Genomic DNA, 20639 nt, shown 5'->3' on the forward strand with positions numbered 1-20639 from the left:
TTTATTTATTTATTGTTATTTAAGCTTGTTCATTATTCAGCTCTTTTACTTTTCTTTTTACTGCCAATATTTGGAACCATACTAACACAATATATTGACATCGACTCAATATGTACATTTTAAATTAGTTGTGTTTTTTTAATTGTTCTATTCTCTGAAACCTAAAAAAACATTAATTAAAAAAAAACTATTCAAGTGTTTCCTTTTCTTTTTTCCAGCTATATCTTATGACTAGCATATAACCTCTAACCGAAATAAAACTATACATTATTATTGTACACTTACATCTACACTTGTTCTAGTAGGCTAGTCTCAGAGCAGCACATGCAATTTTGACGAGGAAAACAAGCGGATTGTTAATCACTCCGCCAGCCAATAGGAAGTTTGCTTTAAGGTCACATGAGTACGTTTTGAGTCGTTCCCTCAGTAAGTTTTTCACTCGTCAGTTGTGATGTGATGTGAAGAGAAGAGTGGTCCGTCGGCGAGCGTCTCGTTTGAGCTTATTTTATGTAGTTACAAAGGATTTACCTTCATAATTCTGCGGTATGATGTTCCTCGTGAATTATTCAAGTAAGTACCACTCGTTTGAGACGCTGTAAATACAGCAACTAACAAATAAAGATTTCTAAGTAACGTATGAAGTGGTTAGCTAGCAGCGCTAAAGTGTACGTTAACTTAAGTTAACTGTTAAAGCAGCTATAAAGTGGAGAAACGGTTACAGTATTTTGAGGAATTATTAAATTTGGTTTATCAAGTCATATGTTCCCTTTATTAGTTGGAATATTGTGCATTTAAATACATGATTTTGATTATTCAGAAGTGATTTGATGCTTATTTCGTGGTCTGTTAAAGAGCCACACTTTTCAAGCTAAGACAACATTTAATACTGACAAAAAAACATAGGTGGTCATACTCCACCCAATGTCCGTGTTTTTCCCTCTGTCCATTTCCTCTCATAACATTGAACAAAGGCGCAAGGGTTAGTTTTGAGTGACAGGTGTCAAGCCCCTGTAAAATGATAAAGATCGGTGCAATGCATTACTCGCATTCTGCAGCAGTGTGCGTCACGTGTTGACAACAGCAGTCACGTAATCACATTGCTTAAGAAAACGGTCTATAGCCACATAAATTACATGTGAAGGATGATGCATTCGTTGATAATGGGTCAGGTAGTCTGAGGACTTGTTCCTCGATCATCATAATGATAGTGAAGAGCTTGACTGAGTGCACTTTTGGTGCTGTGGAAATTGGTTTTAAATATAAAGTTCCTGTTTGCTTAGAAAAGGAACTCTGGATAATTTGATGCATTTGTAATATGACAAGATGTTAGCTTCCCCTTTCAGTAAATAAATTAAGAAAATGTTTTTTTTTTGTTGTTGTTTTTTATAAATAAATATCAACTGAAATACATCTGAACTAAATTTGATTCGCCTCTCATTCACCTCTCATTCAAGGCGAAAGTAATAATAGTTCATGGATTTCCTTTGTAAAATTTGAACCTACAACCTTCAATTACCACTCCAGGAGCCTCATTTATAAAATGTACGTGCGATTGTATCTGATACTAAATTACATGGATTTTATCATATTTCAAAAGTAAGAAACAAATCAGGATTTATAAAGGCAGAAACTGACATGTGTGCTCATATAGCAGTAATTACATTAATCCAAAACAGTTTATGAAAATGTAAAGATAAATAGGCAATAACTATATGCAATTAGTTATATGGGCAAAAATGAGCAACATTTGAACTGCCTTGTGAAAATTAAAGCATCAAAAATAATTCATTCATTATTTTTGGACAACAAAATAAATCTATGCAATATTCAGAAGTTTGGAGTCGATGCACTTTTTGAAATTAGTCTCTTTATGCTCAACAAGGCTGCAAAAAGGTTTATCAAAATACAGTGAAATATTTTTACATAAATATTACGTCTGTAATTGCTGAATTTTCAGTAGCCATTACTGCTGTTAGTGTCCTAGTTTACACAAAAATATTAAGCAGCAAAAGCTGTTTTCAATATTTATAATAATAATAATAAATGTTTCTTAATAAAGAGATATTTCTGGGGATTCTGTACGTGGAGTTGATGACCTTGTACACATTGTGTGTTGGTGTATGAATGGGTGAATGTGAAGCAAAATGAAAAGCGCTTTGGATGGCCATAGGGTCTGTTAAAAGCGCTATATAAATGCAGTCCATTTACCATATTTGTATGCTTACTTTAGCTGTTAATGATCATGAGCCTTTTCTCCTACAGTGCCCTCAGCTCTCCACTGGCAGGAAGGTGATTGGATCTGCGGCTGATGCGGCTCAGTAACGGCAGAAGCGGCTGCTGGAATGTTCCGTCAGGGCAGCAACAGTGGGAATAAGCGCTTGGCAAGCGGTGCTCATCTCTCCCAGCCCAACATCCCTGTGTCTCTGTCTCCCGGGTCCAACAAAACACGAGAAATGGGCCGCAGCTCTAAGACGAACCCCCTCAATGCTATGGGCCTGGACCATACCATCACCGCCCCAGGAGGAGACCCCGACCACATCTTGCAGCTGGTCAATGATGTGCGCAAGTTTTCTGATGTGCTGCTGAGCCTAAAGGAAGCTTTTCACTCCAAAGGTGAGATTCTACTCAACAATTGCTACTTCAAATGCTTCCAAAAGTGTTTTTGTCCATTACATCTGTGGTATCACTGTTTATGACATATCAGATTCTTTTAAATGTGCATATGGGTAAGTCGTGTCTGCCCACCAGGATGCAGAAGGTTTGTAAGTTGTGTTAGTGTTCCTCATTCCCATTACTGGAGGAGTGCCATGTCTGTCAAGATGCCACGGGTAAACTCCTGACCATCCTGCTGAGAGTGTTTCTTTTCTGCTGCACAAGGCATCTCTGAAATTTGCCTCCTTGTGGTAAACACTCCCACCCTCCCGAATAGATATGACTATACATGATACACACAGTCTGTTGTTGTTGGTTATTCCTGTTTGCTTTTTCAAGGTACAGTATTTTATGGGAAACTATGTTGCTCCTCTTCTGCATTATTAGAAACAGCTAGAAGATGATGCTCCTGTTAGATTCCTTTTTAAAGAAAAGTTGAAAGCATGAAAGGCCTTTATTATATAGTCATCCACAGTAAATAAATACAGCATTTATGACAGAGCTGTGGTGTATAGATAGTGACTGGCCAATTATGGTTTGTGGTCTTTACACATTTAAATACTTTCCCATCTAAGAATAGCCAAACCGTCCCACCCCCAGTAGGGAATTATGTTTTTGTATTCTTTGCAAAAAAGCATTTCACCACTTAAAATGGTGATCACTGGCTAAACAAGGGTGTAACTATAGATGTGCTATTTCTGCCAAAGTATGTTTATGCACACTGCAAAGGTTTGTTTTCAGTATTTAAAATGTCTTTTAAACAGTTTGGTCCCATCATTAGAATTGTTCCAATTGGTTTTCTGCATTGTTGGACTAACAAACCTATACTTCAGCTTAAAAGTTTGGTGTTAGTAACAATTTTCTTTTATTCAACACAGATTCATTAAATCAAATTAAATACATTTATAATGTTACATATAACTATTATAAATCATAAATGTTGTTCTTTTGAACTTTCTATTGATCAGTTCTGGGGGGGGAAATGTATCAGTTTCGACAGCAAGAAACGTTTCTTGAGCATCATATCATTAATGATTTCTGAAGGATCATGTGACATTGAAGACTGGAGTAACAATGCTGAAAATGCAGCTTTGATCAACAGTTATTTAAAATTGTAATAACTTTTCACAATTTTACTGTTTTTATTCCGTTTTTGATTAAATAAATGCAGCGTTGGTGAGCATGAGACCTCTTTCAAAAAAAAATTACCGACCCTAAACTTTTGAACGGTAGTGTAGATAAACCGATAAGCATGTATGCGTTAATCAGACTCTAGTTTGCCTCGGCATTGTGTGGATTCTCAAAAAGGTGGAGGTGATGCGGCAAAACATTTTAATCCTTTAAATGCTCGATTGTGATTATGATGCTTTGTGTTTTAATTATACTAGACATACATATGAACACTTAACAAACTACACAAAATTCTGCTGTAGCTTGATTATAACTGAATAACATACTTCATGTAATTTTCAGAATTACATGATTACATCATTTTATTAGCATATCATTTTATCAGCATACTTTCGTACGTATTGCCAAAGCATTTAAGGAAGTGGGATGAGGTGGAAAATAACTATTCTCAAAAGAGGCTTTTGTACCACTGTATTATATCTTCAATACTTTATATGACAAGTGTTGATGCTGCTGACTACAGAAACTTCACATAAATACCAGCAAAACAAATGGATTTAATAATCTCTAGTCGGGATAAAGATTTGGTGGATATTTGTTGAATATGAGGAGCTAATTCTCTTTCCCAGAAGTTAAATCAGGGGTCTGCCTGTAAAAAAAGGATTCCACCTGCTTTTCATTTCAAATGTTAAATTATTTGGTTGAGTACTGATGAGTGAGATACTTCACACCACCCTCTGTCAAGCAGCCTGGTGACACTTCCCACAAACACATGCTTTTGACAAGCACAGGAGACACTCGCTGACCCTCTAAATGTATGGATTCAGCCTGTCTGCACAGAGATTGATCATCACGCAGCTCTCCTCACTTCCCTGGCTGTTATTTTACACTAGATATGATCTACAAGTTAGCCAGGAGGAACGCTACAGGAACTCATCCGCGTGCTTATTTGCTCTGCAGTGTGAATGCACGTCACGTTGAATGTCTGCTGTAGACACTTGTAGCCACTACGTGTCAATTTAAGCTACAAAAAGAGTGTTTTGTAAAGTGTTTATCAGAAAACTGAAATTGCAGTGCTTTTTTTTTTTTCCTGTTAGTGTTTATGTTGGCTCATCACTTTGATCTGTGCGACCAAACTCTTCTTGTCGGTGATTCCTCCTCCGCCGTAAAGCCCCCTCCTCCTGCATACCCCACATTCCTTCAGAACAAATGTTCACTTGTTCCTTCGATTGACTGTTGTTAGGTGTGCGACACATGAAAAATGACTCTTCCTTCCTGAAGTTTTCAAAGGCACTTTTTCGCTCCGTTTTGGTTGTTTGACTATCTGGCAGCCAGGGAATTTTTAAGAAGTTGTCATAGTCAAATTTTTCTTGGTCAAATGTCTTTCTACGTTCCCTTCTTTCTGATCGACATCTTCTTTCCCAATAAAGCTCCGATTCTGTGCGCATCCTGTGAGAAATGTCAGAAATGTCTTTTTTGTTGTTCCTCTTGTCAAAACAAAACTGAGAGCTAAGCCTAGCGTGATTTTCCTTGAATCAAACATTGAGATGTTTTTAGTGTAATGTTGAACTCCCGTGACAGTTAGACATTCAGAAGGGTGGGGTGTTTTTACTGGAAGGGCTAAATATCAAATAATTCCCTCTGTGATTTTAAAGAAGCCCGTCCAGAGCGAATGGAGTGTATTGTGGCCTGTTGATGCTCATCATGTGGGTGGCTGAAAGAATGTGCTGTTCTGTTTTGAAGAAGAGTTGCTCTTAAGTGCTAGAGTTTGAAAAGTGGCTGTGATAACAGCCAAGGAAGTTCAATTCAGTTCACATTTTTGTGTAGCACTTTGGTTTTCACAATACGTATCGTTTCAATGCAGCTTGAAAATGTATGTTTCTATATTATTAAAAGGTGACTGTCAAAGTAATGTCCAAATCTATAGTTCTAATTTAATACAAATCATGCAATTAGCTAAAATCATTTGATTCGGCATACTTCAGATAACAATTCGTAGTGTTTGTCTTTTTTATAAATATACTGAATTGATTCAAGGTGCACTGGCCTTTTTGTTAGCTTTTAGGCTACTTGTTTAAAGTGTAGTACACTACCAGTTTCGACATTGACATTAGTTTGTCATTCTTTATTATCACAATTAAAGGGAAATGAAAATGTTCCCATAATTTACTCACCTTCAAGCCATTCTAGGTGTATATGACCTAAAAAAAAGTCATCCATCCATCCATCCATCCATCCATCCATCCATCCATCCATCCATCCATCCATCCATCCATCCATCCATCCATCCATCCATCCATCCATCCATCCATCCATCCATCCATCCATTATAAAAGCAAATTCACATGGCTCCGGTGAGTTAATGAAGGCCTTGTCAAGCGAATCAAGGTTTTTTTTATAAGAAAAATATCCATATTTAACATGTTTAAAAAGTAAAATAAATTCACATTTTAAAAATAAACTTAAAGTTCATTACACTGTCAAGTAGTGTATTTAAGCTACAATAGTAACGCTCACACACTCGCTTGCACACGCTGTAAATGTTAAAATAGTGGTTGTGCATTTTTTGTATTACTGGAAAAATTGTGATTTAATAATCGTGATTATTACCAAAATTATCCAGATGCAGCCCTAAAACTAGGTGTATAAAATATCTAGTGATTTGCTTTATGTTAATTGTGAGTAGCTTAAAAAGCAGCAGTCCATAATGAAAAGTAAAAATTTGATGAGAATCGCTCAATCCTTAAAGGGTTAGTTCACCCCAAAATTTAATTTGTCATTAATGACTCACCCTAATGTTGTTCCACACCCATAAGACCTCCGTTCATCTTCAGAACACAGTTTAAGATATTTTATATTTAGTCCGAGAGCGTATCTAAGTGTAGGCACATCATCCTGTCCATGTCCAGAAAGGGAATAAAAACATCATCAAAGTAGTCCATATGTGACATCAGTTAGGTAATTAGAATCTCTTGAACCATCGAAAATACATTTTGGTCCCAAAATAACAAAAACTACGACTTTATTCAGCATTGTCTTCTCTTCTGCGTTTGTTTTCAAACCTCAAATAAAGATTCAAACAGTCATGAATCAGTGGATTGATTCATGATTCGGATCACGTGTCAAACTGCCAAACTGCTGAAATCACGTGACATTGGCGATCCGAATCATGAATAAATCCGCTGATTCATGACTGTTTGAATCTTTATTTTAAGGGTTTGAAAACAAACACGGAAGAGAAGACAATGCTGTTGGACTAAATATAAAATATCTCATTAATGACATAAATTTCATTTTTGGGTGAACTAACCCTTTAAAGGGGGGCGTCCACGGTGCGTTTTTTGCTGTCGTACGAACTCGCAGACGATTTTTTTCTCTCGGGAAAAATCTAATGGACATTGTGGATGCTCGTATGGTCGCGGCTCGCACCATGTGAGAGGAAATACGAGACGAGCCGAGCACATTAGGAGCACCTCCCGACCTTATGATAATTTTTGAGCATGTTTAAAAAGTTCGGGGAGTCTGCCCATTTTTTTTTACCAGCATATGACTGTCCCCTATTGCCGAATCATGCACAAGCACGTCACATAGGCTTAATCTATGAGTTTTATTAGCTCAGTGGCTGCAAACATACAGCGTTCACACACACACACACACTCTTTCACTCTCTCACTCGCACCCTTCTCTCTTCCTCTGGTTGTTTCGTTTGAAAGAAATGGCTTCTTTTCTCTGCTTTTCAACAAATCATTTGCACACATTTTCTCTTTATTTTTTGTATCTGAAGCTATAGCAGCAACATTGAAAGCTCCGGTGTATGTGTTTAACACGAAAGCTTGTGTGATCGCGGCCGGCTCGCGGTGCAAACAGTCGTGCTGTGTACCAGCTGACTTGATGCGATGATCAAATTAAATGACTCGTAGCGTCTGCAATATCTCACGACCTCCCGAGTGTCCGAATTCGCACCGTGTACGCCCGCCTTAAGCGTGGGAAGTCTGTTGGATCTGAGACCACACAGAACTGTAGTTTAAAATTAACTCAGTTTTTTTTCTTTTCTTTTCCTCTTTTCTTAGACTTGGTTTTAAAATAGTCTTCCAACAGAGTTATTTTCTTCTAGTCATAAAGCTCTTATTATGGCTCACAAAGATTATACGCATTGGCCACGTACACACTGCAAAGATTTTGGGCGTGGCGGCCACATTTAAATGCGGGAATACTGTTACTGGTACACAAAGCAGGTCTCTGGACTGTAATGAATGGGGTTCCCCGAGACCACAGGCCTGGTGAGCAATGGCGCCAATCCCGGTGCTAAAGCACAAGATGTTCTACATTGATTTTGTCCAACTAAAGTCGATTGAGTTTCAGGGAACTCTCTGATTGGTGGATCTCACATCAGGTCCAGGCGGGTTGTAACACAAATTTCTACCTTTATTTTTAGCGCAGCACAACCTGACATGTGCCTTTTGTTTTTTTTGCATGATGATAAATTGCATTTTACATAATTAACTCCATTATCAGGTAAATCAGTGAGAGAGCGGCTCACAATAACACTCATGGAAAGAATGTGTTTTTTAGTTTGTTTGTAATTGGTAATCATAGGCGGAGGAGGGTAAACCTTTCCGGTGGAAGACTAAAGAGATGTGCATTGAAAACTGCAATTGCAATTGTTCAGTTTAGTTCTATACAAACTCACAAGTAACTCATAAGTAAATCACTGCAAAATGTTAATTTGTGGGTGTCCTAATCATTTTTGTTTTGGGTTTGTAGTATGGGTTTGTTCTGCATGGATATACAGTATTAATTTTATTTTTGCAGTTCTTAAAAAGTCTTGCATTTGATTTTAAAAATTCTGCAGTACTCTTGTTTTAACTTAAACAGCCAGTCAGATGGTGGATTTCATTTGGTTTTTATTATTCCTAACGTTTCTCTGTCACCTGCACTCCCTCTACAATCTGATAGATGTAAAACAGATGAGGGGTTCAGGCATGAAAGAGTATTTTCTTATAGTTGGGCCTGGTCGACAAATTGTTTGTGTGAATGCACCAGCCTGCTGGAGGTCTTGGTATGGAGGCCCCTTTGGCATATTGTAGTGGTGTTAATCTGGGGATATGGACAAAACCCTTCAAATTGAAAAAGTGAAAAAAAGTGAAAAAAGACACCCCACCCTCGTGTTACACGATTGCTTCACAGAGTGTTGCGGGTGGCACTATTGCCGAAGCCCATGTGGTAGGCGATATAATGGCTCGCTGCGCTTGTGAAGTGGAGAAGAGAGATTTGTTGGGCAGTAACTTTCCCACTGAAGGTGAGGGATGTTTTTGTGTGGGCCTGTGGTTGGGTAGCATTTCCTGGGGTGTGGATTTATAGCCACAGTTCAGTAGATTGGTCATGGGGATGTGCCAGTTGGCCCATGAAATCCTAGCGAAGTACAGGGCCATCATTAGTGCTGGATGTAGAGTGTGTTTTTTTGGGTTCATGTCAAATGAAGGCTTCTTGATAGAGGTTATTTTGGTTTGGCTGGATGAAATATGTAACTGAAATGAGTTTGAACATGAAAAGTTTGACTTGTTGGTTCAGAGTGCTGCTCTCGGTGTGTTTATTTCCTCTTACGTGCTAATGGGATACTCCAGACTTTGCTAATTTCTTGCACTTCAAAGAATGCTCTTTCTGTTCGCGTTAAAGAGAAGTGGGACAGTGTGAAGAAGGCAGACAGGCAAAACGGCAAACCCAGTGCCGTTTTCTCACAGATGAATTACAACAGAGCGTCACTAAGCTCGTCTGCCGCTTTGGGCAAAGCGCAACTAAGGCAGGTCGAGACGTGCCTATTGATTACCTGTTGTTAGCAACAGAGAAAAGGCCAGCAGCTGTGCGTAAAAGCTTTGAAGTGTGTGATGACATTGTGTCAAGCGACTAATTTTCTAGGAAACGTTTGGAATGTTTGCTGGGACATACAACCTTTTTCTCAGGAAAAGAGAGCTGAGTTCGTTTCCGACTGTAGCAGCCCTAAAAATGTAGCTGATGTTTAATTGACTAGCACTAAAACTATTAACTAATTATTTTAATAATATTTTCCCCCTTGTTTTTTAATATTAACTACAATATTGTTCTTGAGTCTGTATCAATGTGTAAATATATTTATGATCAGATGTTTGGTGAAATTAATCACAGAAGATAGTTATAATGCTTAAAATAGTTTTTCGTGGATTGCATTAAAATATTATTTTAATCATTATGTAATATTATTAATAATTAATTACAAATAAGTGTTCAATTTATTTTATAAGAACATTTAATATTTGTTTAAAAAAATAACTACAACATTATATTTCTCTTCATGTTGATTCTGTAATAATTTGGGGGTTAAATATATTTATATTTCTAATGAAAGGAAGATGTGTAGTTAATTAAAAACTTGTTCAATCAGTTCAGTACTTATAACAATAATGCATGCTGGATCAGTATCATTAATTTGATGGACCTTCAACTCAAGCCACTAATTCAATATCATCCTATTGCATTTTGTCCCCATGAGTTAAGGACATGTTCTCAACTTCAAATTAAAGACATCAATTTTGTAAGTTTAACTTTAACATGTTTCTGCTCTGTTCAACTTTATTTCAAAAACATGTTAGATCTGTCAGCTATGAGATCAATCACTAATGTGTTTGTTCACGAGAAATCTACGTTGACTTTCTTGCCGATGAGACGTGGGATACGGGCTGTTTGCAGCCTTCGTTCTCACACTGCGGTGCAAGGCTTGTCAGTTGGGTGAGAGTATGTTAAACGGCTCTGATCAGAGACAGAGGGGCAGGCGAAGAGCACAAGCGAAACATGAAGAGACTGAGCGTGAAGCGTGGCTGGGCCAGCACACAGGCCAAGCGTGGGAGGGACGGTGACTCGCTGCTGGAGCTCTCAGAGTGAAATAGACCCTGGACGGAGGGCCGTCAGCGGGGGGCTCATCCCGAACAATGCATGTGTTCCTCTCTGGCAGTGTCCCCACCGAAACAAAGCCCCCAAGTTCCCCCTGAGCAGTTTTCATGCATACTTTTTAAAATCCCATTGTTTTGACAGCACTGAAGAGTTTGGGGGCCCAGATGATGCATTATTCATAACTGAGTGAGAGCGGGTTTGGAGAGCACCGATAGCTACGCTGGCATGAAGACGTCCTGGTACCCCAATCAGCTCTGACACATGACATATCCCCCGGTGTGCTGGGCCCCCATTGGGTGGATGCAACATTCCATCAAGCTTTTGAGGGGGTGGATCACTCCCTGCCATTCAAACCAGCCTGTCCCGCATGTCAGGCCACACTTAGAAATCAAACATCTTTAGAGACCAACAGCACTTCGGTTGTGCTGTTTAGACCGGGCTGCACCAGTTTCATCATTAGAAATGTGCTGTGCACAGACAGCTTAATCAGAAAAAGGCTTTTCCTTCTGTGACCTGCTGCTTGGGACTTGACCCCTCACCAGTAATTAGAAGGACAGAGAGGGGAAGACCTTAAACTGGGGTGGGGGCTACTGAAGGAGGCCTTTTTTCTGAGGAACACTTCAAAGTCAGAGAGGAGAGAGGACACTTGAGTATCCCTGGGGCTAGAGCCTCCTCTCCTCTTACCACTCTGGAATCTCCTAATCCTGAGCCCAACGGTTTGAAGACGTCCACCTGATCACCGCGGTGAAGCAGGGAGGTTATTGTGCTTTGCATGAATTTAAGATTTGGCTTTGTGTAAAAAATGGTTTCTGCCCTTTGCCACCACTCATTACCTCAAGTTGTTTTAGTCCCTCTCTCTGTTGATGAATAGATGAACAACACGAATAGCATTATGTACTAAACATAAAATACATTTAACCCTTTCCTCTCTGGTGTATTTATTGCAAAAAATAAGTTTAGAACATGAATCTTGAGTGTTTCAAGGGATACTTCACTGCTTTTTCATATTAAACTATTTTATTCCCTTAACATACATACCTCTCTCGTCTGAGTGCGTGCACTTAATCGCTCTGACGCACGGTGACGATCTGATAGAATTTACCTTGGTCCAGTAAGCCCAGTTCATTCACTATGGTACCAAACAGAGATCAAGTTAGAAGCGACCAAACACCTTCACGTTTTCCCTATTTAAATACAGTGACATGAATAGTTGAACAACCTAGTATGGTGACATAAAATAAAACGTGGCGTTTTAAAAAGGAGAACTATAATGTATGGCGGAATAGCACTTCTTAGAGTACTTCGACTCGGTGCAGTAAAAAGTCCCGGCTGAAACATCCTCCCTCACATCTCCCCCTCCCCCTATTGACAGATATGAGAGAGGCAGGGGGAGATGTTTGTGATAGTTGATTGAATATTTTTTTATACAACAAAAGTAAATAAAAACACAAAGTTTTACAATTTGATTCAATTTAAATTTCACAAGCTTTCGATTTGATTTTGATTCGATAACAATTAATTGGGGCTTATTAGGTACAGTACAAGGCAAATTTCCTTAAGGAACAAATCTCCTATCAAATGCTGTACACTACAGGGAATCCCAGTTGGTACATCACTATAATATTAAAGGTAAAAATTTACTGATTTGAAGGGTACTTACATTAAAATTTACACTTAAGGAAGTTTTTTAAATAATAATTATAAAAGTAGATTTTATAATATAATAATGTATTATTTTAATAATTGGCCTATTTATTAATTGACTGTGAGCAAATGGTTGTATTTTGTGACCCTTTTTCTTGTCGGTGTTAGTAAAGGTTGCACTGGTGTGGATTTGATAGCGCGGTGCGAGTTTGATCAAGCAACATGGTTACTACCCACTCCTAGTAGATCAAGCGAGTGCACGTTTGAATTCGCCCCAGTTTTAAGGTTCACCGCAAGATCTAGTGAGAATCATTCAAAGTCGCAGCCGAATTCTCTGTTATAAACCATAGATATCGAACAGTGCTGATGTGGAAACCAGGAGAAACATTGTGCCATGAACGAACAAGTTATAGAAGGCTTTTTAGTCCATAAATCACCAACATTCTTCATGGATTTAATGTAGCAACTCTAACTGTAACCATGGGATTGTGGCAGAAATAGTTGAATGTTTTTACATTATTCATTTCAGGGTTCATACAACCTTTTGAGAGTAAAATTCAAGCACTTTTCAAGGACTTACTGCTTCACACTTTTTCAAAGCCATAATACTATCCAATTTAAATGTTATTTTTAATGTGATGACCAAAAATCTAGCTGTGGCTAACACAATGAAAACAATAAAAGGTTGTTTTCCCTTTATTGTTAATCCATGTTAATCCATTGTTTTGTCTGAACGACACTACGTTTTGTTGATCAGCATTGTTTCATTTTCTGCAGCATTGCACTAGACCTGCCCACAACAAAGACTCCTTGGATTGAATGTCTCTCTTCATGCATATTAATTATTACATAATGAGTTGATGTAAATAGAAGTGACTGACACATTGGTCTTAAAGCAATGCACCAGGCGGTCATTGCATACATGCATTCGTGGGAGTGAGTTGGAGGAAGAGGACTGATAATAAAGATTCACAGCAGAGGTGATGAGGCAATAAAAAACCCATCGCTTATCATTTTGGCACCACACTGTGGGTCGTGACTTTGTTTCCCTGACATCTTTGTGTTTTTCCATGTGTTTTCAGAGGAAAGTTTTAGGTGGTAGATGTAGAAAGCTAAATGCTTAACTGTCAGAACATTTTGAGTTTCCTACTTTTTTCTTCCTTTTTCTTTATAGTGAGAGAAGTGATCCTCTCTCTGTTCCGCCAAACACAAACATACCTTCCACGTTGTAACTGCACTCATAAAGCTTCTGTCTCATCCCTGTGGCATGATGTACATCTGCACAGAAAGGATAAAAACAGATGCTCCTGCTATCAAAATGATGTTTAGAATATTATAATATTAGCTTTTAAGGCATTGTTTGTGTCTCATTATGGTCTGAAAAGACGTTTCATCCAATTAATTCCAAATGAATTAAACCAAGTCCTGGCTTGCATTTATTGGATTCATATTACAGAAGTGGATTCACATTTAAAAGGGTTTTACATTGATTTTAAAGGGCCCCTTTTATGCTATTTTATCTCATTTTCATTAGTTTAAGGATTCAGTCTTTTTAAACCCCTCTTTCCCGCAAGGCCACTCTGTAGGGTTGTGCCAATAGACGATATAATAGTATATCAACGATAGTCAGAGATATTGCCAGTGGCTGATGCCTTTGATGAATGGCTCATTCCCCATTAATGTATTGAATTATTATTATTATTATTATCATCATGACATAAATAGTGTTGTTGTTATTGTTAATATTATTAGGCTAGTATTTGGATCTAAAATGAATTTGCCTTCCCTAATTTCATAAAGACATCATCTCATAACCACACTTGCGACACCAACATGAGCGTATGAGGATAGAATTTCAAAGTGATGCACTCACAAATTGATTCAGGAATGCTTGTTAGGGCTGTGTGATTTGGGTAAAATATCTAATTGTAGTTTTTCTGACAGATATTGCATTTTGTGTTTTCATTTTGTAAAGTCATGCTTCATCTCAATATTCTCAATAGTGTGCAGCACACACTCTAAATTAAAGAAGTACAACATTTTAACTATAGACCCCGTCACTACCTTGTCAGATGCAGTGGGCCTTTCTATTAGTGATGGAAATTTTAAAACACCGCTTCATGAAGATTTATGAATCTTCTGTTACAAATCAACTGTTTCGGAGCGTGTATGAAACTGCCAAAGTCACGTTTTGAAACTCATCGAAATGTCAATGGTTCACCACTAGGGGGCGATGATCTCTGTGAACCCACGAATCATGAGAAATCACTGAAAACTATTGAACAAGTGTCTGTGCGTTTTACCTGATCTCAGTTTTATACATTTGTAGACATTTTAACTAGACATTAATATAATTAAAAGGAATAATTGTAGTTAATATTCTCGTATTGGCCTGTTTATCAGAGCCAATAAACAAAACAGGCTTTGCCAATTGATAAAAGAACATATAGAGACTTAATATTTAATTTTATTAGATGATTAGTTAATTGCATTTGAAAGATTTTACTTTCAATAAAACATTTGCACTATATTTGTAAAAGGTGTTGTGCATGTTTATCCTGGGTTTTCGTTGCATTTACACTGTTCTGACCTAAGGGGTTTGCCATGGAGACGGGTGTCGAATTGTTTCGAAGCTTCGACACAATACGATACATTTGCTTGAACTGTTTCAGTGTCTCACGAAGCCTCTACCTGTCCATCACTACTTTCTGTAAAGCCCCGTTCACACCGCCAGCGATTTTTGTCACTGCATGTCGCCAGCGATTCATGTCACTAGTGGGCGTTCCCACTACGGGTTGCATATACATGTCATTAAATAGTACCGTTTTTATTACTAGTGTTTTGCAAGAGCAAGTTATTAGAATACATACACACTGTACTGTAATAGGTAGACCATATTGCAAGCAGTTTAGTCAAAACTTACTTTATATCCCCACAATCCCAGACACGTTTTTCCATGCATACTTTTTTTAAATGTGTCTCTGTATGTAGGTTACACAGAGGCATATCGTAAAGAACAGGGGACTTGCTAATAGCTAATATCAACAACTCCTCCGGAAACCGCAGTAGCAGCAGTAAAGCAAACGGATCACGTGCACTCCACTGACTTCACTCCTTTTGGTTATCGCTCGCGAAAATCGCTTCTCGTTTGCATAAAGTTGAAATTTCTGAACTTTTCTCGCATTGCTTGACACGCCCACATTCTGTCGCCAACGGTCACTGTTGCTCGTGTCGCCGGAAGTCGCCAGCGCTCCATTGAAATGAATGGAATCATGTCGCTGCGTGTCACTGCCGGTGTGAACGGGGCTTTAGAGTTCATTTTCTCAGCTATTTTTTTTTAAATTTTGTCTTAGGTCATATTTAGTTAACATTGTCCTGTTTTAGTTTTTGAGCATTTTAGTCTAGTTTTCTTCAATTATGAAAAATGAAAACTAGATTAAATGGGTTTTGTTAAAGGGTTAGTTCACCCAAAAATGAAAATTCTGTCAATAATTACTTACCCTAATGTCGTTCGACACCCGTAAGGCCGGAGACACACTGCAAGTGTGGCGTTTCTGCTGCGTGTCAGCGGCGGGGCGGCTGCCTGGCATTTTCTCTGTCTTTGCACACCAGAAGCGTGTCTGACGCGGCGCTGCTGCTGGAAAGCCCTATACTTCATGTTAAATATAAATATATTGCCTATTAATACAGCAAAGACAACGTCGGCAGTAGCCTATCGACCATACATATATATGGTATTGACGGCAAAATAGGCTACAGAATATTTCGTTCTGTATTGACAGGTTTAATATTTCAAAATCGATAATTATGTTGTTTTTTATTATTACAATTAGGCCTATCTCTGCATTTATGTTAACCTACAGACTTTCAAACATGAAAATGTAATTTATTAATATATTTGTGTCAAAATGGCATATAAACATCTTTTCCTATGCTATTTTGCCTAGAAACGCTTCCAGCACGCTCGTGTGTCGCGTGAAAAATAGGCGTCTCTTCTATTTGAAGCATGCACGCGTTTTCCGCGCGGCTCGGACCGCGCTTGTGTCGCAGGCAGTATGCAAGCTCTAACCGGTTAACATGGGAGCCGAAATAAAAACGGACACGCCACGCAGCCGAGACGCTTACGACACGCTTGCAGTGTGTCCCCGGCCTAAGACTTCCATTCATCTTCAGAACACAAATGAAGATATTTTTGTTGAAATCTGATGGCTCAGAAAGGCCTTTATTGACACCAATGTCATTTCCTCTCTCATAAAAGGCTCTAAAGATGTTGTTAAAAGTCCATCTCACTACAATGACTCTACAATAATTTTATGAAGCGACGAGAATAGTTTTTGTGCACAAAAATCCCCCCGAAATAACGACTTGTATAGTGATTGGCCGATTTTTAAACAAAGATTCAGACGGTTACGAATCAGTGTATCGATTCAGGATTCGGATCACCAAAGTCACGTGATTTCAGCAGTTTGTCACGCGATCTGAATCATGAATCAATAAGCTGATTCATAACGTTTCGAAACTTGGTTTGGAAATTGTCCCATCACTATACAAGTCGTTATTCTGTTTTTTTCCGCACAAAAAATATTCTCATTGCTTCATAAAATTATTGTAGAGTACCTGTAGTGGGATGGACTTTTAACAATGTCTTTATTTTCTTATATGGCTCTTGAAAGAGGAAATGACATTGGTGTCAATAAAGGCCTTTCTAAACCATCGGATTTCAACAAAAATATCTTCATTTGTGTTCCGAAGATGAACGGTCTTACGGGTGTGGAATGACATTAGGGTAAGTAATTAATGACATAATTTTCATTTTTGGGTAAACTAACCCTTTAATGTTTCATGTCTTTTATTTTGAAGTATATTCTCAATCATGTTTCCTGGTGTCTTGTCATGTGCTTCCCCTTTTCCTGTGGCTTGTTCTGATTGGTTCCCTTGTCCATGTCATGTTCTCATTGATTCATTGTTCATTACTTTCAGGTGTGTATTGTTAGTCATTAGTCTTTGTGTATAAATAGCTCTTATGTTTCCATTGTCTCTGGTCTAGCTTTGTTCGTGTAACCTGCTGTTTGGTGAGTTTAGTTCAAGTTTGTTCTTGTTTGTATTTAACTTGGGTTCTCCTGCAACTCACCTCAGTGGACTTGCATACATTTCTGTCATGCTGCATAATGGTTAAATTGATAAACCCGATTTAGCACCGTTATAATCCTTTGTGGTAATTTGAGAAGTGTATTTTAACATTTCATCAGAATTATTGCACTTTCACTATTTAAGCACAAATCAGGAGAATGCCAACCATGATTCGCATTATTTATATGACTTAATCTAGTTTACTGATTTATTATAGGCTATTTATCATATAGGCCTACTGGTAAAACAAGGGGGGTGCTCCGATACCACTTTTTCCAGAACGAGTCCGATACTTATATTTTTAGTATTTGCTGATATCTGTTTTTTTCATTGTATTTTTAATTAAAAAAAATATTAGTCAGAGAAACTAAAAGAATATTAATCAAAATCGTTTGCTTAGCAAATAGATGCCTAATTATGTCCGTTACAATATTTTGGGAGCTAATGTTACTTTCACTGTTCATATTATTGCTCTATCATATTTTATCTTTTAATTTAATAGCATAGTACATTTTTATAGCTGCTCCAGCAGGGCTCAACCAGGCAAGAGCAGTGAGTGATTTTATTTTGTTGTGGACATTGAGGACAAATACAGCATTAGGTTTATTATTAGGCTACTGTCACTTTAACCAGTTCCTCTCTGCGCCCCACATTTGAGTCCAAATTTGCATGTCATAATTATTCGAAATATGCTGCAGAGCTGAAGTGGTTGAGAGCAGCTCATATCCAACGTAATGTTACAAACACCTTTTCTTTTCAAATGTTTATGTTCACTTTAGAACATAACCGCCTTTGTTTCACAAGGATACTTGCCTATATGGGCATTTTTGACATAATTTTGCAAGAAGCGAAGAAGACATGAAAGAGAACTCGATTTAATATTTGTGCCCTCTCTGAGGCAGCTTTCAGGGTGTGCTCCGAATGTTTGCTGACAGAAAACGTATTGAAAAAATTTGATTTATTACTGTACCACATTACTGTACCACATTCCTGTAATAATGTAAGCGAACCAACGTTTCTTATTCATAAATCATGTAACAGTTCATGTTTTTACTTGCACATATGATTTGGTTTTAATTCAAATGACACGTGTGCTGAGAATGATCAGCAATCAAGAACATGCAACAGAAGTGTTCTCTCTCTCGCTCTCGCTCTCGCTCTCGCTCTCACACACACGCTCCTCATTTTACTTTCTTTGCTGTTGCCATATCTGAGCGAGGCTGAATTTCCAGCGATGCCTATGAAAAAGGGATGTGTGTTCCACAATCTTGCACGCCTCTGCTGCTGCAAGCTCAATCCACTCAGTGACTTCCAGAATCGCATATGTAGGTATGTAACAGGAAGTGAGACTGGAATTACTTATGTTATGACTAGTTTCAGCACTTCAGAATCAAATCTGTTTTTTAGACAGTAACTTTATTTGTCGTGCTCTTTGATCTTTAAAACTTTGCAGATATTTTACCTTCACAAACAGCTATAATACACACTGATGAATGAAAGGTCATATTTAAAAAAGCACAAAAGGGAAACTTTAAGGTTGTTGCATTCACACACTGGGCTTCTTGCTCTATATGAACACGCATTCACACATACATACAGATAAAGACTCCTGTTCAAAAGTTTGGGGTTGTAAGATTTTTAAATGTTTTTGAAAGAAGTTTCTTATGCTAGCAAATCATTTATTTGATCAAAACTACAATAAACCAGTAATATTGTAAAATAGTATATTACAATTTAAAAAAATAACATGAATATGCATCTCCTTTTCCATGACAGTAGTAATCAAGTTCAGTCAGCAGTAATCAAGTGCCTCACTCTCAGTCAAAAAAATCTGTTAGTATTACATGTCTGGATCGGTGCGGGTAGCTGTTGTCAGGTTTGTCTCAGAGTTCTTTTCTTATCTTGATGTCGGCCATCTCTTAAGAGCACAGAACATTTTCTGCATCTCAGTCACGCCACGCCTCATAATCTGCTCATCGTCTCTAACCATAGGGGTTTGCACCATCACACTTCTCTGAGCCTTCTAAGAACAAGTGTGCTGTCAGGTTGTACTAATGTCACACATGCCACTTTATCATGAGTTTGCTTGGGGAAGATTCACATGGGTATTTTTAAATGACTGAATTTTAAAGCTTTCAACATTGCTGCTCTACCCTTATTGTTTTAAAGTTGTGCATCTCTTAAACGCGCAGAGGAAGTTGAGCTGATGCGATTGTGGTCTCTGTCTGTTTTTTTACCCACAGAAAATCAAGAGTGCTCGCAGCACGTGGTCAATGAGCGTCTTGGGGAGCTTGTACGTGTGTTGAAGGTCGTCATTGGCAAACACCAGGCACTGAACTCGTCAGAAATTCTCGGTGCTGCAGGCACCGTTATCGCCAAAGTCAAAGGTTAGCATCCTCGTACAGCTCTGCCTCCAACCCACTTAAGAAACTCAGAATTGTTTTATTGTTAGTGTATGCATTCGTATTTTTTCTGGGTTCATCTGCATGCATGTACATAGTATGTTTTATTAAAATACAGAAATTGCTCCTCCATTGCATATATATATATTAGTAGTTTTTTTTTTTTCCACCACTCAGAAAACTATTTGTAATGCATCACTGTTTAACTCTTGTTTCCGACTCTATAATGTGAGTCAGTTGTTTTTGTACTGATGGCAGACATATCATTCATTTGTTATGACTAATCTTTCATTTGTTTTGTTTTTTGGAACTTGATGGATACAAAAAAAAAGATAAGTTAATTTAATTTAATGTAAAAAACAATCAATAGACTATCTGCGAATAGACATTACTGCATGGTTATGAAATTCTAATACATTTTGATGGTTGAATTTTCAGTGAAAATAACTGTTGTGATATATTCTCTAAAAACTCATAGCATGATATTTATTTTTTGTCATACCACCCACTCCTAGTCAGGATAATTCCTCATCAGTGCAGGGGTCGGTTCTTCGTACCTCGCTTAATACATCCGAGATGATTTGACAGATCCCAGATCTTTTAATCCTGATAACTGATCTCTGGCTAATTTGGTTCTTCAAACAAATTTGCGGATTGGATTAAAATATCTGGATTAAATTATCTGAGATCACTGCTCGTGCCTGTGTTCCCTGAAGAGGGCAGATCCATCGATACTCGAAATCATGATCAACAATG

The 20639-nt window shown here is 38.0% G+C and overlaps 1 protein-coding gene across 1 annotated transcript in view; it reads left to right on the forward strand.

Moving 5' to 3' along the window:
• Positions 1-318: 318 nt before the first annotated feature.
• arhgap29b (Rho GTPase activating protein 29b) overlaps positions 319-20639 on the forward strand; it is a 43410-nt gene continuing 23089 nt past the window's right edge. The window contains exons 1-3 of the mRNA XM_067453962.1: positions 319-570; positions 2263-2613; positions 19725-19868. Of these exons, the coding sequence (XP_067310063.1) occupies positions 2343-2613; positions 19725-19868 (415 nt within the window). The 5' untranslated portion in view covers positions 319-570; positions 2263-2342. The remainder of the gene's footprint in view (positions 571-2262; positions 2614-19724; positions 19869-20639) is intronic.

This window comes from Pseudorasbora parva, chromosome 9 (genome assembly GCF_024679245.1).
Source record: "Pseudorasbora parva isolate DD20220531a chromosome 9, ASM2467924v1, whole genome shotgun sequence".
Taxonomy (NCBI): domain Eukaryota; kingdom Metazoa; phylum Chordata; class Actinopteri; order Cypriniformes; family Gobionidae; genus Pseudorasbora; species Pseudorasbora parva.